General features: G+C 47.0%; 1 protein-coding gene across 1 annotated transcript; it reads left to right on the top strand.

Annotated features, from left to right (window-relative positions):
* Positions 1 to 2,544: 2,544 nt before the first annotated feature.
* Positions 2,545 to 11,542, top strand: LOC309633731 (uncharacterized protein). Its single transcript, XM_082402992.1, has 5 exons — positions 2,545 to 3,540; positions 4,843 to 5,031; positions 5,920 to 5,982; positions 6,455 to 6,652; positions 10,423 to 11,542. Exons 1-5 carry the CDS (start codon positions 3,383 to 3,385, stop codon positions 10,439 to 10,441), a joined length of 627 nt encoding a protein of 208 aa, XP_082259118.1. The 5' UTR covers positions 2,545 to 3,382; the 3' UTR covers positions 10,442 to 11,542.
* The last annotated feature ends 14,757 nt before the right edge of the window (positions 11,543 to 26,299 follow it).

The raw sequence follows: 26,299 nt of genomic DNA, 5'->3' as shown, positions 1-26,299 counted from the left end.
ACATCTTCTTTATCCATTCATCTGTCGATGCACACTTAGGTTGCTTCTATGTCCTGGCTATTGTAAATAGAGCTGCAATGAACATTGTGGTACATGACTCTTTTTGAATTATGGTTTTCTCAGGGTATATGCCCTGTAGTGGGATTGCTGGGTCATATGGTAATTCTATTTTTAGTTTTTTTAAGGAACCTCCATACTGTTCTCCATAGTGACACCTTGATTTTAGATGTCTGGCCTCCAGAACTGGGAGAGAATAAATTCTTGTTTTTGCCCACCTAGTGTGTGATATTCTGTTACAACAGACTGAGGCCAACCCACATGCATGGGCTTTTCTGCCATTTCACATGATTTGTCCTGCTCCACAGCAACAGTTCTGGAAAATGTGGTCCCAGACCAGCACCATCAACATCACCTGGGACTCTGTGTGCAAAGCAAAATGCAGGCCCCACGCAAACCTACTAATTCAGAAATTAGGTGGATGGGACCAGCACCTGTCTTTTAACCAGCCCTCTGGGGAGTCTGATGTCGCTCCATTTGGAGCATCCCTGGGGGGGAGAACAAATATCAAGGAATGGGGAGTACTGAGCACCAGAGGATCGGCCTGCAATGGGTCCACTTCTCCTCCCAGCCTGCATCCCTGGACAGCCCTGGTAGGTAGGATTGTTGGCAAATGCATGGTGGGAGAGCTCAAGGGGGTGTGAGCACACCCCCGCAATGTGTGACCCACAATGTATCTTGGGCCCAGAAAGCTGGGGAACCCCAAGATTGAAGAACTCCTGTGATCTCCCTTGTGAGAACTAGAGAACAATCACAGCCCACAGCTGCTTTGCAGGGCAGGCAAAGTGGTATCACAGCCAAGGACTGCCCATGCCCTTCCCAGATGATCCCTGTAGGATAAACGCCCAAAGTTCCCACAGCTCCAATGGCACACTCGGGCAGGCATCACTCCAGCTGGTGCCCAGGCCGCCGTGCCTCTGTACACACTATTCCCGTCCTCTGGAGTGTGCTGTCCACACTGACTCATCCTGTAAAACCGTGCTCCCACTTCACCCTCCTAATCCTGTCCGCTCTCTCTATGCACACAGCCTTGGGTCCTCACTCTAACAGCCTCCAGCACATGGCCCATTATTGACCATTGACACATGAGCCTCCTTCCTGCACTGCTTCCTTGTGGAACATTCCTGCATGTTCCATTGTATGGATATACCACATTTTGTTTATCCATTCATCTGTCAGTGGACATTTAAGATGCTTCCATTTGGGGGCTATTGTGAATAATGCTGCTGCAGACGTGGCTGTACAAGGTTGTAACGAAGAGTCAGACTCCTTTATTGATGTTTGATCACTGACAGCTTTTAAGCCCACCCCTAATCTCTGCTCCAGAGTAAACACCAGGTTTTTAAACCATTAAAGCTATTTCCAGCCCTTCACCATTCATGTAGCCCTCTTCTCTGTCATAACTGATATTTTACATCACAAGTCCCATTTTTTCCTCTCGCTGGGACTTACTGGAAGAACAGGGGTCTGTAAGAAAGGCTTTCTGAAACTTGAGATGATCCCGCCAACCAGTCACAGGTCAAGGCTGTGAAAGGCCATCACCCCTGGTAGTCCAGGGCAGACGCGCTACCCACAGCCCTCCACATGACCCATCACTCGGGGCCCAGGCAGCAGGCACTGAACATCCAGCCTGTGTCCCAGGCTGTGGGGAGGAGGGTGTGGACAGCTTTAGCTTGGTGACAAAAACGACTCTAAATGTCCTCTAGCTTCTTCCAACTTCAGACTGAAGAATCTGAAGAGACTACATGGAGCGTGAGACCTAGTTTTTACCAAAAAAAAGTCCTTTAATTGTGAAGATCTCGTATGAAGAGACACACACGGGAGAGCAGTCCCACAGGGCACTCAAACCCTTGGTAACCAATGGTGGGAAAAATGGGGGCAGACGGCCCTGCGAGGCCTCCTGCAGGAGCCTGGAGGGAGAGTCTCCTCCCCTACAGGCATTGCTATCGAACGTGGGGGGAGGGAGATAAATTAGGAGCTTGGGATGAACATACACACACTACTATATATAAGATAGATAACCAACAAGGACATACTGTACAGCACAGGGAGCTCTACTCAGTATTCTGTAATAACCTATATGCGTAAAGAATCTGAAAAAGAATGAATATATATATGTCTGTATAACTGAATCACTTTGCTATATACCTGAAACTACCACAACATTGTAAATCAACTATACTCTAATTTTAAAAAACAAAACCAAACAAACAGGAACAGAGCCAAGAGTTGCTGGGCCCCGGGATGTGCCGGACCCTGTCAAGACTAAGCCATCAAGGGCTCACAGCATCCCGGGTGCCAGCTACTATGTGTGTCTCCCTTTTAAAGGTAGGGAAACTGAGGCAGAAAAGTGTGACCTGGCTAGAGAGAGGAGCTGGGTAGCACCCGTGTAGGACTGCAGCCAGGCGGGGGTGGGGGGGGTGGCGGGGAGGTTCCTCCTGACATGCGGACAGCAGTCCCCACCCAAACACGTGTGTTTCCTGGGGAGGACTTGGACCCGGAGCGCCAAGAGGGATGAAGGAGAGCTCGCTCCCAAGGGACTTGGTTTTCCATTGGAGGGAACTTGTGGTTTTCTGTTTGCTTTTTAACTCATGTTTATTATTATTATTATTATTACTATTATTATTATTATTATTTTAATCTTCTGTCACCTTGCTGCTTCCCTCTGGTTATTGTTATCTTAGTACTTAGGGGCCTCGCTGGCTCCCTGGTCAGTTGGTCCGAGTGCCTTTTGTTCCCCTCTGGCCCTAGTCAGGACTGCTGGGCTGTCACCTCACCCAGGTTCTGCTGTCCCTTCCTCCAAACCCATTATAGCAGAAAGGGTGCCCAGCAGCCCAGGCCTGAACTTCCAAGGACACGCCCACTGTCCTCCGTCAAACCAGAGGGAGGTGACCCCCAAGGGGTGTTCCCTGCTGAAAGGTGAACCCTTTACGAGCAGAGACCACAAAGCATAAGCATGGAAGGACCCTGGCCTTCCACCACAGAAGTAGCAATTGTGAGACAGCTTTGGGGAACGTTAGGCTGAATTTCTTTGTCTGCCATCAGCGTGGACATGGCAGATGGGAAATCCAGCCGGCTGAGGTTCCTAAACAAAAATCTGATGTCTCCTGGAGGTAAGAGAGCTTTGCAGGCAGCATGACTCTCAGAGCTGGTGGCTGCTTCTTAATGGAAAAGATAGAAGAAATAAAAAGAGTGAGGCCCAAAAAAAGATCTGTGTGGAAGCAGCTCGGCAGCTTTTCTCTATGTTTGCAGAACAATAGAAGAGGGAAGAGTTTCCATTAGAAGCAGGATTTCGGGCACACGGAAGTACTCCTTGGTCTGCGTGATGCTCTCACTGGGAAGGGAGCAGGTGCTAAACGCCGAGCTGGGCGCAGGGCTTCGGGCAGCAGTGAGGGGCTGGATGGCCGGGGCTGGGAGCTGGCCAGCCCACATCCGTCTAGACACGGGTGGCTCCAGGACGCCCCTGCTTGCAATGTTCCCAAGGTAAACCTAAACAAGCCTGGGGTTGAGGGAGGTCACGTCCAAGTCCTAACAGAAACTTGGCAGTCAGAAGACGGAGTGCTGAGCCCTGGGAACTCAGACCCCGGGATTTACACAACAAAGGGGATGTGCCCAAACCCGGCTGTCTGGTGTGTCCTTTGAAATGTAGAATTCAGGCTGCAGCCCAGAGGGCTCCAAACACCCACCCCCGCCCCCGGGCCGGCTCACTCTGGGGAGGAGACACCACCCCTCCTGGCTTCACCTTCTCCCCACCCTGATGCTGAGAGCAGTGGTCTCCGCGTGCTCTGCCCTTTGCTTTCACTAGGTCTTCCCGGAGTTGGATGACTCGAGGTACGGCTTTCCCGCCAGGTCCCGCTGCCCAGATCCCTCTGCCAGCGGCTTCCCGGAGGGGAGGGGAGTGAGGGGAGGAGAGGGTTCCCGGAAAGCCCTCAGCAGGAGGCAGGATTGGTTACAGGTATGGACCTTGCCCTGCGTGCAGCCTCTGTTCCTCCTGCACCTGGCTAATTATGGCTGTTTACTGAGTGAAGGATGGGTGTCAGGGACTGCAGGAGATGCACGGGTGGGAGAAGTAGTCCCCGGCTCTCCTGCTGTTTACACAGGAGTGGGAGAAGGGAGGAAGGCAGTGCCAGGCCGGAGATGCCTAGCTACAGAGAAGGGAGGTGTCAGCGACCACAGGGGGTCCAGAGGAGGCAAGGCAAACCCAAGCTGCCCCTGTGCCAAGGCAGACTCAAGTATTTCTTCTGAACTGACACCTCCAGGTCAGCGTTCAGGCCAATGAATTCTGCAGAACTCATTCCCAGAGGTCTTCAGAGCTTTCAGGCAGGGCTGGGGTTCCCTGAGTTCACCTGTTTTGGCAGAGACGTGCCGATGCATCAGGATGGGGGCATCAGACCTCGTGAGCCCTCACAGGATTAAAGCCACGAGGTCCCAGAGAATGCTCCCCGCCCAGCCAGGCATTCACTCAATTTACCACCTCAAGGTGCCTCTGAGTGGCACGATAAGCACTGAGGAGGGGTATTCTCCCATAACACAGACAGAAACCCAGCTCAGAGTGGTCCAGGCAAAGCTCAGGGGCACACAGCCAAAGGGCTCACAGCCAGAGCCCATGATGGCTCTGCCCCAAGGAGCCACTCTCAGCCCACCCTGGGATCAAGACGGAGCTCCAGAGAACACACTGGGTGGCCTGCTGGTCCCTACAAGGCTACAATCCTATGAGATAAGAAATGTTTACAGACTGGGAAACTAAGGTGTAGTGGAATTAACTGACCTGCTCTCATCACCCAGAAAAGGATGTTTAGGAGACTGGAGCCCAGGAGTCTTGGGGACCACAGTCCGCACTCTGCCCTCCCAGAAGACACAGACGTGGCCTGTAGCGGCCGGGTGGGAGACCTGGCATTTCCCCCAACAGACCCTGACACCCTTTGGCACAGACCTGTGGTTCTCAAAGCCCAGTTCCCAGACCTGCAGCATCAGGTGAGACATGTAAACCCCAGGCTCCAACCCAAATCGACTCAATCTGAGACTCTGGGGTGGGCCCAGTGGTCTGTGTGGTCGCAAGCCCTCCAAGGGCTGTGACACTCCTCCAGGTGAGAAGGGCAGGTACCCTGGAGGAACAGTCCGTGGGGCTGGGGCAGAGCATTCCTAAAAAGGAAAGGCACAGCCTGTGCAGGGCCCACACGGACCCCTCCCTCAGCCTTACCTTGGGCTGCAGAGAGAACGGGGCAGGGTCTGCGTCCGCCTCAGGGTGTGCGCGCCTGATGGGTCAGCACGGGTGGGAGGTGACAGAGAGAACTGAGAACTGACCTGCATGTGACCTGGCCTGGGGGCCGGGCTCCACCGTCACCTCGGCTGGGCCCTGGAAGGGGAAGGACGTGGCTCGGGGCCCCAACTAGGGATATTTGATCATCTCTGCTCTGTACTGCCCACAGGGTGGAGTGTAGGACAGACAATTCCAGGGAGGTGACCTTTCCAATTAGGCGGTGAAGTCAATGCGAACTTCAAACAGGTTAAAAATAGGATTCTAAAAGTAGCTCTGTGGAAACAGGAGGTGCAGCGGGAAAGTTCCTGGTGAGCCTGGGCAGGGTAGTTCCCACACAGCCTCCATGCCTGAGGAGAAAGCTGTGTCTGACCCCCAGCAGGCCACCAGATGGAGAGAAATACAAAAAATCTGGGTGGAGTGTGAGGAGTGTTGTGATGGGGAAAGGGCCTGGGGCTTGGGGGTGTGAGCCTGCCTCATTTATGTTACCTCCGGGTTCATTGATTGGCGGTCCTTTAAATTCTGCATTTAGGTTTGGGTATGCTCCTGTGCGTATGAGCCAGCTAACATGTATATAAACATACATGTTCATCATTTTTTATCAGGTTTTATTTCCTGCCAGACCTTCCAGACCAGAACATCAGCTTCACCACCCCCAGACCCTCTGAGTAAGAATCTGCGTGTTTCCACGTCCCTGGGCGTCTCGGGGTCCAGGAAAGTCTGAGAAGGTCTGCTCCAAGTTCCTGGAGGCCTGCCCCAAATGCCAGGGCAGGGTTGAGGGTTCTGTGGGAGTCTTCCTGGGGTCAAGGTCTCAGCACACGGGGCTGCTATAGGTGAGAGGGCTTCCTGCGGCCGCAAAGGACGGCAGGTGTGAAGGCTGTTGACTGAGTGAGGCCCAGAAGTCACTCTCCCTGGACAGAGCACACCGAGAATCTGGTCCAGACATCTGGTCCTCAGGGCTCCCGTCCACACGCGGGCAGGTGCCAAGCAGTGCTGTGGATGCCTGCCGTCACCGCTGGGACGCCTGAGGTCACTGTGCCCATGGGGTCTCCTCCTGCCTCCCTGCCCCTGTCCACCCAGAAAAAGTCCAGTTCCATGGGTCCCTCCATGACACTTCATAAAGCTCCTACTATGCTCCAGGCCAGGGTCCCCACAGGGAGTGAGAAATGGTCCTGCCCTCGAGGACTTGCAGACCTGCTGGGGACAGATACATGAAGCAGGAAATGACAAAGTGACGTGGAAGCAGAGGGGCGAAGCTGGACTCAGGTGTTGCCGGCACACAGAGAAGGACCAGCCAGGTGACGGGTCCCGTGTGGACATCCGGCCAGCCTGGAGTTGGTGAGTCCATATAAAAGGGTTAAGGGTTATTTCTCTAAATCGATCTTTCTCCTTTCTTGGATTTATTAGTTTTTAAAAGTACATTTACATACAGAACAGAGCACTAATCTTAAGGGTGCAGTTTAGTCTAGACAAGAATATACACTTGTGTCATGGCCCACACATCAATGCGTGGAACATTTTGCCACCCCAGAAATTCCCTCCAGAGATGGCCACTATTCTGCTTCCACCACCAGTGGTTGTTCTTGCATGTTCCTGACTTTCATATGAACGGACGCACATGGTGTGAACATGCTGTGTCCCAGCACAAGGTCTGTGAGATGCACCCATGTTTGAATTTACATACATTGTCCTTGCTGTGTAGGATGTCAGCATGTGGATAAAATACACTTTATTCGGAGACTGGTGGACATTTGGGTCATTTCCAGTTTGGGACTACTATTAATAAAGCTGATGGGCAGTTTTTTTAATTTATTTTTTTTTTAATTTATTGAAGGGAAATTCACATAACATAAAACCCATTATTTTAAAGTGAACAATTCAGTGACATTTAGTACATTCACAATGCTTTGCAATCACTAACTTCTATTTAGTTCCAAAACATTTCCATCGCTCCAAAATGAAAGTCCTGAGCCATCAAGTAGTTTCTCCCCACTCTCCCTCACCACCAGCCCCACCTGAAGCCTCTGGCTACCACCAGTCTGCATTCCGTTTCTGTGAATTTACCTATTCTAGATGGTTCACATCAGTGGAATCATAGAATATGCGACCTTTTATGTCAGCTTCTTTCATTGAGTATCGTGCTGTCCAGGTTCATCCATGTGTTAGTGTGTCAGCACTTCACTCTTTTTACAGCCCGAGTCTATTACATAGTGTGGAATGACCACAATTTGTGCTACAGACACTTGAGTTCATCTTTTTTTTGTTGGATACAAGCGCTCATTTCTCCAGAGTACGTATCAAGGAGCTAGATGGCTGGGTCGTGGAGTGTTTGCAGCAGGTGTTTGGTTAGCCCTTACTAGACACTACCAAACAGCTTTGCCCCGAGGGGTGCACAGTTCTGGGGTCCTAAGCAATGGGGAAGGTTAGGGGTGGGTCCTGTGAGGGCTGGTTGGCCCTCATGGTCAGTGTGGACATTGTGCTCCATTATCCAAGCCTACAGGCTCCCAGGCTGGGAGCCTGTCCTCCAACCTCCTGAGCCCCACGAAACCATTACTCTCTGAAGTCCTGTCCCTTTCGGGACCCCTTGCGGGTCTTGGGAATCACCCTGAAAATTTGAACAAAGCAGCACCCGGGCCCCAGCTCAGAGGTCAGGATTGAGTTTAATGTGTGGTCAGGGCTTAGACTCCCCACCTTGCTCCAGCCTGCTGGCTGTATCCTGCAAGCATCCTTGCATTAATGCCTTCAACAGACAGCTGGTCCCGCCACCGTAAGTAGGGCGACGAAAGAGCCATCGCCAACCTCCTTGAAGAGTCAGCACGTAATTCCTCGCCCTCAGCCAGAGGCCCACCTCCCTGGCCCACTACAGGGCCCTGTCCTGGGTTACTGCCCTTCACCACAGGGCCTCACAGCAGGAGACCATTCACAGGGAAAAGGTGATTCAAAGTGGCCCTGCGAGGGCTGGCCAGATTCTCTCACCTCCTGTTGCATTTCCTTGGTTGTGTGTTGCTTTCTGGTGCAGCTCCAAGGCAGGTGATGGAGATGCCTGCTGCACCGCCACACAATTAGTGCAGTGCTGCATCCGGGCCGTGGCAGCTGGCACCTGTCTGCTCAAGTAAGGGGGCACCGAGCAGGTCCTTCCTGACAAGAGCGCCTCTCTCATTGTGCAGGTTTGGGAATGCACACGCTCTTCCAATTCCTCGTATTCCCTGAGGGTCCAATTCTTGGATTTCCTTTTCAGTAGAACATATATTCCAAGGAAACAGACACACAAGGTCTAATACAATACAAGGTGTTTTCTGCATGATTTCTTTGGTAGTCCTTAAGTAAATAAATCATCAGCCTCTAATGTACTTTCCACTGGGGGAGAAAATAGCTAAGTAAATACAGCACCTGCCACAGGACAGGAGGAAGACAGGGGCGTCCGGCCAAGTCACAGTCATTTATCACTGATACCCAGAAAGGTTCCCATGCTGAACAATCCCAGGGGCTGTGGCCTGCATGAAAAATCAACAGGACTTGGGTTGGTTTTTAAGGTCATTTAGAGAACTGTTTTCTCCTCCTTCTTTTATGTTTTCATGCATGTAAGACCATGCCTACACACCAAGAAAACAGAACACAAGTACAATAGAGTCTCTGGGGGCTAATTTGTCCCCTACAGAGAGGCAAAGGGTTGAATTGAGGTGGACAATTCCAGGCTGACATCACCAGTTCATTCTTCCCGAGAAGCAGCTGGGATCTGTGTTGAGAAAAGGTGTCCAACCAACATTTCCTGAGCATCTGAATGACGCACAGCAGGGAATTTGATGTTCAGGGTTTCATGGCCCAGGATCCTTACCTTCCAAGATGAAGCAAAATCAAAAGGAAAATAAATCAATTTATGAATTACTTTCTAATGGTCTAAAGGATCATTCAAGGTTGGTTTCAAAACTAGAGAGATGCCCCCTCAACACAATCTCACATTTACTGAGTACCTTCAGGCACAGACTTTTTCATACCAGTCTCCTACTTCCCGGGGAAGGGGGCTTTTCTTAACAGGTTACGTGTGCAACGCAGAAGTCTGAACCATATGTCACCGATAGGACCGATAGGATGGAAAGTTAAATTACTGATAGAGAAAATTATTCTAAAATGCAATTATCAAAGGAAATATAAAGTACTTTTTAAAAAATAGCTAAAATTCATCAAATATTTTCTCTGTGTGAAGCTCTTTAAGTGCCTTACCAGCATCATGTTTGAAATAACATCTGGAAGGATGCTTTTCTTCCAGCCATCCTCAGCATCCCAACATCTCCTAAATGTCTGTGAATAACTCTGGGAGCGATGACTAGCTCTGCAGGCGTCTTTACACCTTTGTGCTACGTCTTTGCTTGTAATCTCCCCTCCAGAAGATGATCATTGGCCATGTCGAAAGTGAATTAAATGACCAGAAATAGCTTTACTCCCAAGATGGATCTGTAGGGAGAGTGCAGTTTATCTGGAAGCCTTAGCAAATCAGGCTCGAGGAGGAAGAGAGAAGGGAGAGGAATTCCAGGGCAGAGACTGAAGCAGAGTCCTAAGGACCCCTCATGTGTGGGAGAAACAGGAGGGCCACAGACTTCTCCTTGAAGGGGAATCTGATGTCAATACACGTCAAACCATCGCATACCTTTAACATGAGGGGTTAAACAGGAGCCGTGGGCCTTCCTGCCTACATTTCCTGGCTTCCCCATTTGGCCTATTCCTAAGTCCCCATGAGTCTTCTCAACAGTCCTGTTGGCCATGAAATGCTGAGGACCCCTTGTGAGGAAGCAGGAGCTGTAGGTGCAGAGCTGGCTTGTTCTAGAACATTCTACCTCCCTCCACACTCTCCATCGGGGGCTCAGGCAGAACCATTCTTACCAAACTGACACTTGATAAGCACAGTCTGGGCCAGGGAGTCATGTCACTGTGGACTATGGGGACCAGACCCTGCTTTGCCAGCTGTTCTGTAATCAGGAAACCCATTCATTAATGTGCAGTGAGGGGCACAAGGTGGCCTCCAGGAAGAAAGGAATGGTGAGGCCACCCACATGGAAAAGGGACTGCCGCAGAGCTGGACCACTTACCCGTGCTATGATCTTCATCACCAGGTCACTCCTGCACTACTGACATCCTGGCACTGCCTTCCTCAGAACTTGGCCATTCCAGAAGAAGAGAGAGGTGCATCTGGCTCAGTGTCTGGACCTCATTACCCCTAACATGCCTCCCATTCACTCTGGAATGAAGCTGGAGTGGGGGGGATTAAAGATGGTTCCCATTTCTTTGACACACACACCCTCCCATAGACAGGTGGTTGTCTGTGCCCCCTCCCCGGTGAATCTGGGTGGCTCTGGGTCTCCTTTGACCAATAAAGTATAGCTGACATGACAGGACATGATGCCAGGTTCTGCGCTCAGGAATTATGAAATAACTGCATTCTCTTCCCATCTCATGGGACCCTCCTGGGGAACCCTGAAGCACCATTAGGCAGCCTGCCACCCTCAGGTGCTCTGCTGAAGCCCTCTGAGCCATTGCCCTAGCCGGGTCCAGCCTACAACCACCTCCACCAATGTGCCAGGTATGGGAACAAAGAGCTCGGGTGCCCAGACACCTCTTGGCCAGTAGATGACCACCAAGTTAGCTCAGCCCATGCTACCTGGAGCTGAAAAGTCACCCAGCCATGCCCTGCCAGAATCCCTGACCCAAGATAGCCATAAGATCTAACAAATTGTCTCCAGTCGCTGAGTTCTGAGGAGATGTCATCCAGTAGATAACGAGCCAGAGCACAAGTGACCGTGATGTCTTCCTCACACTATTTCCAGCTCCCGTTGGACTGACCATGAAGTCCCCCTTCACCGCTTTAGAGCAGAATAGGGTCCCCCTCACAGCCCCTGGGGCAGACCCACACACCTAGTGTGCCTGGAGCTCTCTGGTGCTTGGGGTCCAGTCTTTGGGGACATAGGGAGCTACACAAGGAGGAAGGGCGACAGCTGGGGCCAATGAGCCAACCCTCAGAGCCTTGGCAGGACACCCAGAGCTCTCCTCTCCTCCATAGAACCTCAGCATGAGGCCCGGCCATATGGAAACTCTCTCAGTTCACTAAGTAGAACCAGCCCTCCAGGCGGCCACCCAGAACGGAGTTTCTCGACCTCGGCACCATGGACCTTTGGGGTCGGGTGATGTCGTGAGGCTGTCTTTTGCACTGGAGGACACTTGGCAGCTTCCTGGCCTCCTACCAGTTGTGACGACCAGATGTGTCTCCAGCATCGCCTAATGTTCCCTGGGGACAAAATGGCCCAAGGTCCAGAACCTGTGCCCTCGAGTGTTCTGACGTGGCCAGAAAGAAACAATCCCGACTGCACTAGAACTTGCAACCCCAGCAGGCCATATGTCACTCAATTTATTCCTTCAGATGCCACCTTGGGAAACATCTGCCCTGTTTGGATCACCCGACTATTACAGATTTCCCCTTTGCATGTGATCCTGGAGGAAGAGAGATTCCCAGTGACCGCCTTCCCCTGGGTCACAGCCAGGGCCAGGAGGTGACGTACACTCACCCACTGTGGCCTCTCTCCTTCCACCTGCACCTCTGAGCTGGGAGTGAGGACGCAGATGCAGGGAGATGAGCGTCCAGAACCCAGTGCCCCAGCCCAGGTGCCAGCATGCCCAGGCCTCTGCGCACCTGCCACAAGCCCCCAGGCAATTCTGCTTCCAGGGAGGTCGCTCCAGCTTAGGTGAGGCTCTCCCAGCACATCCCGTGGGTACTACTCCTCGTCAGAAGGCAAAAGGCAGAGAAGACCCATCCCTGGCCATTTAAATTTGTAGTGGCAATAAAAGTCCTCCAACTCAACCTGAGTAGATAAAAGTTGTGAGAAATGCATCCTCGCTGCCACAAAAAAAAGAGAACAACTTGTTGGCCTTCAGAATAATTCAATTGTTCAGCAAATATGTAACAACTACATCTCTCAAGCCAGGGTGATAGCCTGAAGGGATCCTAAGAGAAGGTGCATCATGAAGAAATGGGGGCCATGGGGACGCCCTGAAGGTGCCTACTTGGATGTAGATGCATGAAGTCCCAGGTGGCCTGAGTAGGAGCCGAGTGTGTTCTCTCTTGGGGGTGGAGGAGCTGGATGGGAGTGGGCTGGGGAGGGGAAGGTGCTGAGAAAGTCTGTTCTCTCACGAATCTCCTGAGAATGAGAGAGAAGAGATGGGGTGTAGATGTGGGGCAGGCTGGGGGAAGGGGGGTGTTTGCTTCAAAGGAGACTCTTGATTATATTTAAAAGCAGTGAGGAAGACCCAGTGGTGGGGAGGGTGGGGAGTCCTGGTGAGAGGAGTCATGTTGGAGATGGAAGGGCCTGTAGACACAAGTGGATGGATAGATGGATGGATGGATGGCAAGTCTAGGTGAGTAGCTGCCCTGCAGGGTACACCCACCCGTCCCACAACTGGCCTCAGGTTCAAGCTGGTGGCTCCATCTCTACCCCTCACGTGGGGTACGGTGGCCTTTGTAGCCGTGGGGACAAAGCCCAGGACGTCTGCCCCACCTAACCACCGTGATGTACTTTACTTGCCTCTTGATGGTGGAAATAAAAACTTAGGAATATCTTTGCATCCAGTACTTCTTCATCTGAAACTCAGCACCCCAAGCAAAGTAGCCATTGCCAAGTCCAGCTGGAGGAAGGACCACTCACCCCTTTAGTATCTGTAAAATGCGTGCCTGGGAGGAGCTACAGGAGGCATCCAGCTCAGAGCCAGAAGAAATGAACACACAGGGGACGGGCTTGTGCATGCAGGGGCTTCAACAAGAAGTTCCGGTGCCCTATGCTGAGCACAGCTGAGGGGGTGTCATGGAAGAGACTAAGGGAGTGTGAACCAGGCCCCCTACCTTATCTAGAGGGTCAGGGAAATGACACCTAAGCCACATTCCTAAAGGACGACATGGGTGGCCAGTCACAGCAGGGGCACCCACATGCCAGTCCACTCCAGCATTGGCCTTGCCGGTGTTCCCATGAAGGAAAGCCACCCAAACTTTTGTCACAGTGTCCTCAGCAGCCATCTCAGCACATCAATGTCACAAAGCTCTTAATAGCCAGACAGGATGCTTCCTGCCCAGCTCCAGGGCTATTTCCTCTCAGTCTTTTTTTATCTTAATTTCTCTTATCGCCATTGACTGCACAGAACTTGATCCCTGACTCAGGGATGCTACTGAAGGAGGAATTTTGTGAACTGTGATATCACAGCATGATAGGGTGCCATAGTTTTCTACATGCAGGTTCTGTGGATGGAGGTATATAAACTCACACCCTCTGCTTTCATCTGAAGGTCAGTTACTACTCCAGAAATAAATACATAGCCAATTTCAAAATCCAAAATTTACTTACAAAGTGACACTTAAAATGATCCAACATAAACTGTGAAATCTCAAATAAAAATGGTGCCTTGATCAGTAACCTAAAATTGTCAAAGGATTTTTTCACAGCTTCATTTACAATATTGATTATATTCCCCTGAGACGAAAGTACATTTATTTCGTGCATTCAGGATTTAGATATAGAGCAATTCCAAGGTATAAGTTGACTGAAAATGCATTTCCACGCATATTCGAATATTTACCCATTTGTGCATTGAAGTATCATCCCCAGGTATTCAATTTCTTTGCTTTTCGCAAATACAAAACTGAGATTCAAATGTATACTATTTTATACTCCAAGTATACATTTGAGTAGTTTCCATGCTAATGAAGACAGAAGACTGAATTTGCCACGTTCAACATTCAGCACCTCACTCTGCACTTTATACCACTTTACAGGGCCTTATATGCCCCCCCCACACACACACTAGTCCACTGTGCAGTGGAAAGAGAGGGGCAGAGGGCATGCTGCTCACTTGACCTGAAGAAAACTCCACCTAGTCATGGTGGCAGCTCTTGCAGGGCCCTGGGCTCCATCCTCCCCCACAGAGATGGCCTTGCCCTTAGTGCGCCACCTCTAGCCCTGGCAGGTCCGTCCAGAGGTGGGGCCATGCATGACACCATGCCCAGAGACACTTGGCAGTCAAGAGCCATCTGTCACAGCACCTGAGGCCATGAACCACCCAGGCACCTCGTTTTCCATGTGGAGACTTGCATGTTTAGAGGCAGAATCCAGAATTTGGGACACCTTAGTCCTCTTTCCACAGCTTTGTCATCCAGTTTCCATCTCCCCAGAAGTAACGCAGTTTCCACAGGGAGACAGTGTCAGAGGCGTCGTATTTCATCACCTTTGATTCAGTGTCGGCTGAGAAAGCCTGTTCTTTTCAAATAGCAATAGCTGAAGCAGGCACACTCTCTCCAAGTCAGCTTTCCCAGGGCTAAAAGTTACTTGTTTTTTGCCAACAAGTATTAATACTGTTTTCCTGGTGCCATCAGGGAGTGGGAAACTGCCCCCAGGAAGCAAAGCCACACTCCTCTCCTCCTGATCCCTAACTGCACTCCGTAATCATCCAACATGAAGAGTGTCTCGGGTTCTCCGAGGAGAAAACAGGCGATTATTTCTCCCAGTGAGCTCCTCAAAGTCATGGATGCACCTTTTAGCCCCACAAAGAGCTCAGGGCAGCCTGGGGAAGGACCAGCGAGCTCCCCAGGCCATGGTGTCATGAGAGTGATAATAATAGACATTTTTTGAGCACTTACAATATGCCAGGCGCTGGGTGCTCTTCTGTGACAACACATCACTCCCTAGAGGGGAGATGCTGTCCAGAGGAAGAGAGTCATGTAACCAAGATGCTTCCTGGAGCTGGGGTCCACTCACATGCTGCCTTACCCAGATCTCTCCGGCTCAGCGTCCACTCTCCTGCCTTGCTAGAGCCCACACCCTGCAGAAAACCATGGGGAGACACAGCCATCAGGCAAAGATAGTGCCATTAAGAATAGGAAGACATCCCCACAGCTTCGGCACAAGGGGCAGTGGCAGAATGGGAGAACAAGAAGGAAACCAGGGAGGAGGGACCCTTGGGCCCCCAGAAGCTCAAGGCCAACGCCACAGAGACCAGGAGTCACCTGCTGGTGAGAGGCAGAGTCAAAAGGCACTTTGCACTGCTCTCTGGATGCCCATGGGTCCATGATCAGCTGCTGACAAGATGGCCTTATTTGAGGAGATGGATTGTATCTGCAAGCTCCCCAGTGCTGAGGACCAGAGGGAACTGCTACACACACACTCGTGAGCCAGAATCCCCCCTACCCGCAACTTGATAGATGCCCAGAGAAAGGGACTGATGGTTCCATGGTACCAGATTGAAGGCCAAAAATGACTAGCCCTAGAACCCCAGCCCCAATATCTTGTCCAGAGTATGCTCTGAGTGTAGAAAACCCCAGAACACACTCTGCTATCTTCCCAGCTGCTGTGGAGGCCGTAGCAATCATAACATTTTTCCCGGATGGGAAAGAAGGAAGCAGCAGCTGCCTGCATCTCCTGGAAACCCTGCCAAGGGCCAGATGTTGAAGCAGACTTCCCAACACAAAGTCAACCCTCCCTGGGGTGCAAATCCCAGCTTCCAACTTGGAGAATTATTAACTCTGTGTTTTGAAAAGCAGCCGCTTGCATTCAGCCCTAAAAAGCATCAAAGCATGGAGCTCACAGTGTACAGACTGCTATCTTGCCAGGTCACGTGATAGACAAGAACACAATCATCAAGGTCAGAACCCATATCACAGAGCCCATAAAAGAGGGCAATTAAAGTATAAGGAAGCCTCTCTCAGAGAGGCAGGTGGTTTCAGTTTTGCTGAACCTGGGGCAGGCAGGGAGGGAACATCCAGGAAATGGATCATTTGAGGTTGTTTATGCAATGATGCTGGGCTTATGAGTGGGTAGTAAATCTACCTCAGGTGGCTTCTTGTAAACCTTGCAGCACAAGTGTAAACAGACCAGACCAGGTGTCCAGACCCCACAATGGACACAGACATCACCCTGCCGGCCACAGGCTAGCTGATCACTTTGCTTCCAGTACCTATTGATAGCCCCCTGCCTTTTCCCTGGAACTCAAAGTGGGGTCCAGGACCAGCAGCATTGGCATCACCTGTGAGCTTATTAGGAATGCACATTCTCAGGTTCTTCCTAGACCCACTGAATGTGAGTGGGTGGCGACAGCCTACACCTACACACTAAATAAGCTCTCTAGCTATTCCAATGCCCCTGGACCTTTGAGAACCATGGATCTCTAGGCTAACTCCTGAGTCTCTGCCCCCAGAGAGTCCTTCCTTTAACCCATGCTTTCTACATACAAAGAATTACCACTATCAAACCTCAGAGGCCAAGTCATTCCCTCACTTGGATTCTGGAGGTCTTTCCATTGCCTCCTTGATAAATTCCCTCATTCCCATGGCTTTGTTGGTCCTTCACTTTTTTTTTAATTTTTATTTTACATTGGCGTATAGTTGATTAACAATGTTGTGTTAGTTTCAGGTGTAAAGCAAAATGATTCAGTTATACATATACATGTATCTATTCTTTTTCAAATTATTTTCGCATTTAGGTTATTACAGAGTGTTGAGCAGAGCTCCCCATGCTATACAGTAGGTCCTTGTCGGTTATCTATTTTAAATATAGCAGTCCTTCACGTTTTTTTAATTGTGGTAAAATACACATAACAAAATTTACCTTCCTTACCATTTTTAAGTGTAAGGTTCAATAGTATTAAGTGCATTTACATTGCTGTGTTAAGCATAGCCATCTTCCATCCTAGAACTCTTTTCACCTCGGAAAACTGAAAGTCTACACATTTAACAATACTCCATTCTCCTCTCCCCTCAGCCTCTGGCAACCGCCATGCTACTTTCTATCTCTATAAATTTGACTACTCTAAGTCCTTCATATGAGTGGAATCATACGATGCATGTCTATTGTGGCTGGCTTATTTCACTTAGCATAATGTCTTCAGGTTCATCCATGTTATAGCATGTGTCAGATTTACTTTCTTTCTGAGGTTGCATAATATTACATTGCATGTATTTACCACATTTTGTTTATCCATTCAGTCAATGATGGACACTTGGGTTGTTTTCCACATTTTGGCTACTGTGAATAGTGTTGTTATGAACATGGATGTATGAATATCACTTTGAGAAACTGCTTTCAATTTTTTAGTTATGTACCCAAAAGCAGAATTGCTGGATCATATGGTAATTCTCTTTTAATTTCTTTAGGAAATGCCATATTATTTTCCACTGGAATTGTACCACTTTACATTCCCACCAGCAATGCACAAGTGTTCCACTTTTCCCACATTCTCACCACAACTTATTGTCTATACTAAATAGTAGCCAATCTAGTTGGTGCGAAGTAGTATCTCATTATGGTTTTGATTTGCATTTCTATAATGATTAAAGATGCTGAGCATCATTTTGCATTATATATCTTCCTTGAAGAAATGTCTATTCAAATCCTTTGCCCATTTTTTAAATCAAGTTGTTTGTTTTTATGTCTTTGGGTTGTAGTGTTCTTCATATATTCTAGATATTAATCCCTTTTCAGATATATGATTTGCAAGCATTTTCTTCCATTCTGCAGGTTGCCTTTTCATTCTGTTGATTATGTCCTTTGGTGCACAGAAGTTTTTGTTTTGATGTAGTCCAATTTATCTGTTTTTTCTTTTACTGCCTGTGCTTTTGGTGTCATAGTCGAAAAATCATTGGCAAATCCAATGTCGTGAAGATTTTCCCCTGTTTTCCTCTAACACTTTTATAGTTTTAAGCCTCACGTCTAGGTCTTTGATCCATTTTGAGTTAGTTTTTGTGTATGGTGTTGGGTAAGGTTGAACTTCTTTCTTTTGCATGTGGATATTCAAATTTCCCAACATTTGTTCAGGACTGTTCTTTCATCATTGAATGACCTTGGCACTCTTGTCAAAAATCACTTGCCCATAAATGACGGGGCTTATTACTGGGGTCTCTATTAAATTCCATTGGTCTATGTGTCTGCCTTTATGCCAATACCTCACTGTTCTGATTACTGTGTTTCTGTAATAAGTTTTGAAATCATGAACTATGAGACCTCCAACTTTGCTCTCCTTTTTCAAAATTGTTTTGGTTTGATTGATTGAGATTGATTCCATATGAATTTGGGGATGGATTTTTCTACTTATGCAAAAAAAAAAAAAAGCCATTGGGATTTTGATATGGATTGCACTAAATCTGTAGATAACTTTGAGTAGTGTTAACATCTTAACAAGATTACATCTTCCAATCCATGAACAAAGAATATCTTTTTATTGATTGGTGTCTTCTTTAGTTTTATTCAATAGTATTGTGGGGTTTAATGTACAAGACTTTTACCTCCTTGGTTAAGTTTATTCCTAAGTTGTTTATTCTTTTTAATGCTATTGTAAAAGGGATGGTTTTCTTAATTTCTTTTTTGGATTGTCCAATGCTAGTATATGGAAATGCAACTGATTTTTGTGTGCTGATTTTACATTTATAAACTTCACTGAATTTATTTATTAGCTCTAAGTGTTTTGCAGACTTTTTAAGATTTTCTACATATAAGTGCAAGGTTTTCTACATATAAGTCATCTGAGAACAAATAGTTTTGCTTCTTCCTTTTCAATTTGGATGATTTTTATTTCTTTTTTTGTCTAATTGCTCTGGCTAGGACTTCTAATACTATGCTGAGTAGAAGCAGTGAAAGCAGTCATCCTTGTCTTTTTCCTAATCATAGAGGAAAAGATTTCAGTCTTACACCATTAGTAACATGTTACGTGAGGGCTTTTTATATATGGCCTTTATTATCTTGAGGTAGTTTTTGTCTATTCCTAGTTTGTTAGGTGTTTTTCAAATTATTATTATGAAAGGGTACTGAATTTTATCAAATGCTATTTCTGCATCAGTTGAGGTGATCATATTTTTTCCTTCATTCTGTTAATGAAGTGTTTTACACTGATTGATTTTTACATGTTAAATCGTTCTTGCATTTCAAGAATAAATTCCACATTGCCATGGTGTATAATCATTTGAATGTGTTTTTGAACTTGGTTTGCTAGTATTTTTTTGAGAATTTTGGCATCAATATCCATATAGAACATTGAACTGTAGTTTTCTTTTCTTGTAGTGTTTTTGTCTGGCTTTGGTATCAGGGTAATTCTGGCCTCATAGAATGAGTTTGGAAATGTTCCTTCCTCTTGAATATTTTGGAAGAGTTTGAGGAGGATTGATGTTAATTCTTCCTCAAATGTTTGGTAGACTTAACCAGTAAAGCCATCTTGTCCTGGGTTTTACTTTGTTGGAAGATTTGTGATTACTGATTCAATCTCCTTACTGGCTATAGGTCTGTTCAGATTTTCTATTTCTTTATGACTCAATCTTAGTAGGTTGTGTGTTTCTAGAAATTTTTCCATTTCATCAAAGTTATCCAGATTGTTGGCATACAATTGTTCACAATTTTCTCTCATAATCCTTTTTATTTCTGTAAAATTAATTGCAATGTCTCTGCTTTTATTTCCATTTTTAGTTATTTGAGTCTTCTCTCTTTTTTCCATTGTCAACTTTGTTGACCTTTTTGAAGAACTGACTCTTGGTTTCATTGATTTCTCTATTGTTTTCCGAGTTTTTATTTTATCTCTGCTCTAATCTTCATATTTCCTTCCTCTGTTAGCTTTAGATTTAGTTTGTCCTTCTTTTTCTAGTTCTTTAAGTAGTAAATTTAGATTGTTGGTTTGAGATCTTTCTTCTTTTAAAATGTGAACCTTTACAGGTATAAATTTCCCTCTTTGCACTGTTTTTGCTGCATCCCATAAGTTTTGGTATGCTGTGTTTTCATTTTTACTTGTCTCAAGATATTTTCTAATTTCCACTATGATTTCTTCTTTGATTCATTTGTTCTTTCAGAGTGTATTGCTTAATTTCCATATGTTTGTGATTTTCTAGTTTTCCTTCTGCTATTGATGTCTAGTTTCACTCTATTGTAATTGGAAAAGATAGTTTGTAAGATTTTATTCCTTTTAAATGTATCAAGACTTATTTTGTGATCTAAAATATGGTCTATTCTACAGAATGTTCCATATGCACTTGAGAAAAAAATACATAAATTCTGCTACTGTTGGTGAAGTATTTTGCATATGTCTGTGAGGTCCAATTGTTTTACAGTGTTGTCAAGTCTTCTTTTCCGTATCGATCTTCTGTCTGATTCTTCTATCCAGTATTGAAAGTGGGATATTGAAGTCTTCTACTATTATGGCTCTTTCTCATGTGACTCTTTCTACTATTATTCTAGAGCTGTCTGTTTCTCCATTCAATTCTGTCAATGGCTGCTTCATATATTTAGGAAATGTGATGTGTGGTACATATATATTTATACTTGTTATATCTCTGTGGTGAATCGACCCTTTTATTGTTATATAGTATCCTTCTTTGTCTCCTGTAACAGTTTTTGATTTAAGTATAATTTAGCCTGGTATTAGTATAGCCACCCCTGCTCTCATTTGAGTACTATTTACATAGAATATCTTTTTCCAGCCTTTCACTTCCAAGCTGTGCATGTCCTTAAATCTAAAGTGAGTCTTTAACTGGTTTCTAGAGTTCCCACAAGGTCGCTTTGGTCTGCATGTTGTTATTTACTTGATGTTTCTGTAGAAGAGTGAGGACCTGGAACTAGTTTGCCATCTTGCTGACATTGCTTCCACATAGCCCTTGATTTTTACTAAGTCAAATATTGCCCTATTTCACCCCCTCAGATTTAACCTGCACCATCTCATTCCTAGAGCCCTGTAAAAACATCTTTTTCATAACACATGCCTTGTTTTGTATGAGAATAATTTCTCTTCCTCATCTGAGTATGAGAATCCCTGTGGACTTGCTGGAAACTGATTCCCAGGATCATCTCCTTGTGAATCTGGGTCAGAACATCTCAGGTGGAGCCCAGGAATTTCTATCTTTAACAAGTGCCCTAGGTGATGCTTAACCAGACAACTTTGAAAAATAACGTAGTACAGGCTGCCATTGATATGGGAGCTGCCACTAAAATTTTCAGTGTTAGTATTTCCCACACTTAATGAAATGCTACTAGATAAAATAGTAATATCTAACATTTTTTTCCACTTACTGCAGGCCAGACACTGTTCTGTACACTAGGTATATATTAACTAATTTCATCTTTCAATTACCTATGAGATTGTTCTTATTATTATCACTCCATTTTACAGATGAGGAAACTGAAATATGGACAGTATAAGCCATTTTCCAAGGTCACACATATGGTTAGTTGTGGAGCCTGATTTGAGCACAGGTCATATGGCTCTTCACTCTTTGTGCAGGTGCCCAGGCAGCTGTCACTTTTATTATCTATGTTTTCAATGTTTTATTATTTGAGGAAGTCTCCTCACAGACAACATGACGTGCAAACTGGCATTAGCCACCTGAACTTCAGACACGCCTCAACTCCATCTTTTAGCTTTACCCTTGACGGTTTCCCAAAATGCTCCCACAGGACTTTCCTGCATGTAAACCAAGGGTCAGTTTTAATTCCTTCTTTATCCTTGTGTAGCATTTGGTACTGTTGGCCACAGGCTTCTCCAGAGAACTCTCACATTCAGACTCTGTGTTCTCTGGCTTCTCTTATTGCTCTGTTTTTGTGAGTGCTCTTCACCCATTAAATGCTGGAACACCTTGGAGCTTGTTTTCAAACCCTCTTCTCCTGGGCATCCTCACTAGCAATATGCTTACAATTCCCAGTCCTAGGTCTTCATGCAAGACGCAGTTACTGGGCCATTTATCTACATGCTATTTCCCTTTAGATAGCTCTCTGGCTCACCCAACTCAGCACACACAAAGCTGAGCTGGTCATCCACCCCACAGAACTGCTTTCTTCTGAGCTCTCCACTACATTATACAGCCAGGTGCCCAACCAGACCTGCCTGGGTTCTTAAGGCTCTGAGAGCCAGTCTGTTCCATAAGTACTTATAATCAATCAGGCTAATTTTCTACCAAACACCCTACTTGTAGTGTCTGGACACAACAAAACTTCATTTCACATTCACACAGTCTCCTATGGATGATTCTTGCCATGGGGCCCTGTCTCAACAAAGTGCCAGTGGTCCTGGCCCCACCTCCCATGCCCCTCACCCTGGCCCTCCTCCAGATCTCTGGGATAACTTCTTTTCATCTCCAAAGCTCTGATCAGATGCCCCCTTCTCTAGAGGTGGCTTCATGGCCCCTACATCAAGGTGGTGAGTTGTGAAATAAGGACAATAGGGGCCACTTTGCAGAGCTGCTGGGATTTTATGAAAAGAAAATGGCTGTACATCCCCAGGACGATGCTCCAGGAGATGTATGCTTCTTTTCTCTCTGCTCCACCTGTACCAGCACTCCACGTTCACAGCCCTGACCCCGCACAACAAGAGTTGGAGTGTTTGCCACCCTCCCAAGACTGTCGAACTTTCAAAATCAAGGATTTTGTCTCTTATCTTTGTCTCTCTAGAGCCCAGCATAATGCTGCTCTCATGGTGGAAGCTCAATAAACATGCATTCAAGGATTAAATGCAGAGGATAGAATGAGAAAAAATGGAAGAAATTCTAGGCCAATAGTTCTCAAAATTTAACGTGCATCAAAATCCCCTGGAGAGCTTGTTAAAAAAATAGGGTTCTGATTCAGTAGGTCCTATGGGACCATCAGCTGCTGGTTTTCCCACCTCCCTTTGAGACCCCCACTCTGAGGATTGTCTGCTCCAAGCCACCCATGTGATAGATGCTGAAGTAGAAGGTATAAGATGTTAAGAAATCTTCCTAAAATCCCTGAGTCACTTTTGGTCACCCACCTTCAATTTCAGCTGATGCTGCTGTGGCCAGTTCCAGAAAGTTCAGAGTCTTCTTGCGCTGGACAAGTCCCACCTGAGCTCTACACATCTTCTGGCTTCCTAATGGCCTCCAGCAATGGCCAGTGGTCATGACTATCCTCTAGGAGGGCCAACCACCACCCATACTAACAACTCTAACATGGAAGAATGGAAACAAAAGCAGAACCTCTCTAGGAAAAAATGATCCTGAATTGGTTTGGTGCATGACTCACTGACGTTTGCTAGGTACCTACTGTATACAAGCACGGAGGTAAGGGTTAAGGGACCAGAGAGGAGTCTGAGTTCTGAGGACCCCGACTCCCACCCCATCTACAAGGGAGGGAGAATGTAAGTAAACGACGTGTTCAGAAAAGCACTAGAAGCACAATGGGAAAGGTGTGAGCAAGACACAGGAGTGGGAAATTAACATTTGTTTCCACAAAGAGGGGAAATCAAAGAGACACTCTGGGCAACATGACTTCCAGCCTGGACCAGACACATGAAGATGCTGGGAATGCTGGTCACAAAGACACCTGGAGCAACCCCAGCAGCAGCTCAGACCTACCCCATCACTTCCTGCCACGGGCAGTCTGGCTCCAGACATAGAGGGACAGTGTCTTCCCGTTTGCTTTGCTGTCTTCTCAGAAATACACTTCATTCTGAGATGCCTGCTAGATCTAGGGATTTAATAAAAAATATATTTGTTCAAAGCCAAGAAGGTGAATTTCCTATTTCTTGTCTGTTTTAAAATTTTTTATATTGCATTTTCCCTTTCTTATTCCTCAGTCAAAACACATGCTGTGGAGAGACTGAGGTCTTCATCTTATGAGGTTATTTCCAAGAGGTGTCCAGCACCCCCAGAGGAGGTGGTATCCTGCTAACTTTTACATTATCCGTCCATCTCTCCCAAAGCCACTGACTAGCGTTGATGAGACAGGATCATCAGCTCGATCATAGACCCAGGTTGTTCTGCGTTCTAACCTGGCTGCACATTCCTATCACCCGGGTAAGTTTCTAATCCTCCAATGCCCATGCCTCACCCCAATGAATTAAATCTGTATCTGTAGGTTTAGCATCTAGACTTCGACATTCTGTAAACTCCCTCGATGATGGACAGTCATGTGTAGCCAGGGCAGGAGAGACAGCTCTTTCCCAGGGATGACCACCATCCCACAAGTGTGTGCAATGGGTCCCCACAGGGACAGGGCAGGGAACACACATCATTTAGCAGAATTCCGTCCTTCCACACACAGAGACCAACTGGAGCATCTTTGTGTACCCACCACAGACTCACACAGCATTTTTCAGCAGATCACCCAAGCAGTGTTTGCCAAACCTGAACAAAACAACATTCCCTTTAAAAGAAAAAAAACTCATCATGGATCTCCTGTCTTGACTTAATTATTCTCATTGTAATGTGACTTAAATATGTAACAACATGAAATTACGTATAAATTTCGTGCGCTTTTCAGCTTTTATATAAGTCTAATAATTTTCAAATCAAGGACTATAAAACTGCAGACTCCATAAAATACAAATAGGCCACATTAATTTAATGTGACAGGTGATGTTGTTTGGCAGAAACTAATTTGCCAGTATTGGGTTTAGAGCAGGAAGCTGTCACCTCTGGGCTCATTTTAGAGATGATATTTCTGGATTATAATTTCAATTAAAAAAATACAGGGGATGTCTGTCCCATAACAACACTGGTTTGAAGATATTAATAATTCCAAGGCCTCGTTTGCTGGCTCAGAACAGCCTATCCCTTCAAGCCCGGGCGCATCCTCTCTGGAAACACTTCTGTCTTAGGTCTTCAGTCAATGATCTAGGCGGCACCCTTGGTTCTTCTCTGCCCTCACTTAATGCTGGGCAAGTCCTGTCAGCTCTCTTTCCAAATTATGCCCCAGCATCTCCATGCCTGTCCTCCATCATCCCCTGCTGCACTATGGCCCTGTCTGCTCGCCAGCCTCCTGCCTCCCACGTCTGCTGGCCACCACCCACTGTCCACCTACACCTCAGCCATCCTTCACACGTGTAAACAGAACCTTGCCCTGTGGCACCCTGTAGGAGTTCCAGTGCGCACTTGGAATAAAATCCACTCTCCTCTTTGTTCTACCCAACCCCCCTGCTCTGACCCCTGCCCACTTCTCCATCGTCTTTAGCTACTGCTCTACGCACCTTGGCTGATAACAGCACAGCCCTGGCCTCTTTCTGCTTCTCAAACACTCCAGGCACCTCAAACCTTGGGCCCTTGTGCCAGCCCGTGTCTCTGCCCAGAAGGCTTATGTCAGCTTCAGGCTGCCTCCTGGGAGAGGTGACAGAAACACCCACATGGCCAGCCAGTCACTCTCCAGCTCCCTGAGGTCTACGTAGCACTTGGGCTCTCTGCTATTGTGCATCTTCATTTCTTTGTGTTTTGGGGGAGGTATTTATTTAGCTAATGCAAGCTACTGTAACAAATAAGCCCCCAAAATCTCCTGGCTTAGCCAGCTATAATTAAAGTTTACTTTGCACCCATATGAAATCAAAAATGATTGTTCTGATGGGCAGGTAAATCTCCTCCAGGCAGTGGCTCAGGGACCCAGCCCCGCCCATCTCAAGCTTTCTCCACCTTGACTAGTTGCCAGAGGCAGGAAAGTGGACCCAACATCAGCCCTCAAGCAGCAGCCTCTGTTTTGGGCATGCCCACATCAGCATGTGCCGTGTGCAGAGTTCATTCCCCCACTACCACTCTCTTTACTAAATTCTTGTCAGCTATTCACTTTCCCGGCCTTTCGGTCTTCATTTAGTGGAGTAATGACATAAGTCCACATTCAGATGCAGGTATAGAAGTCATGGTTCATATTTGTGTGATGGACAGCCGGGTCATTCTTGATATGCTTCTATTAACCTTTGAAAGTTATTATCAAACCCAAAGCCCAAAATGAGTGTGTGTGTGTGTGTGTGTGTGTGTGTGTGTGTGTGTGTGTAAAATAAATGAAGTCCACCCAAATGAGAAGGACCAAATGTTATTTATTCGAAGCTTGCTTTGGCAAAGGAGTCAGCCACCATTGCTGCCTTTGACAGAAACTCAAATCCTCATACAGAACAAGAAGGGAAAGTGTTAAGTGCGCTGAGCTGAGACAGTGGGCCTGGGGAAGCTGGGGGTGGGCTAACAAGAAGGGACATCCCATGCGATTGGTTAGGGAGCAC

This window comes from Balaenoptera borealis (genome assembly GCF_965194805.1).
Source record: "Balaenoptera borealis genome assembly, chromosome: 8".
NCBI classification, from domain to species: domain Eukaryota; kingdom Metazoa; phylum Chordata; class Mammalia; order Artiodactyla; family Balaenopteridae; genus Balaenoptera; species Balaenoptera borealis.
The sequence above is the reverse complement of the archived record's forward strand: the minus strand, read 5'-3'. Positions and strand labels throughout refer to the sequence as shown.

Coding starts and splice junctions, on each gene's coding strand:
- LOC309633731 (XM_082402992.1), top strand. CDS start 3,383: ATGCTCTCACTGGGAAGGGAGCAGGTGCTAAACGCCGAGCTGGGCGCA. Junction 5,032..5,919: donor TCCCAGACCTGCAGCATCAG/GTGAGACATGTA, acceptor ATTTTTTATCAG/GTTTTATTTCCTGCCAGACC. Junction 5,983..6,454: donor ACCACCCCCAGACCCTCTGA/GTAAGAATCTGC, acceptor ACTATGCTCCAG/GCCAGGGTCCCCACAGGGAG.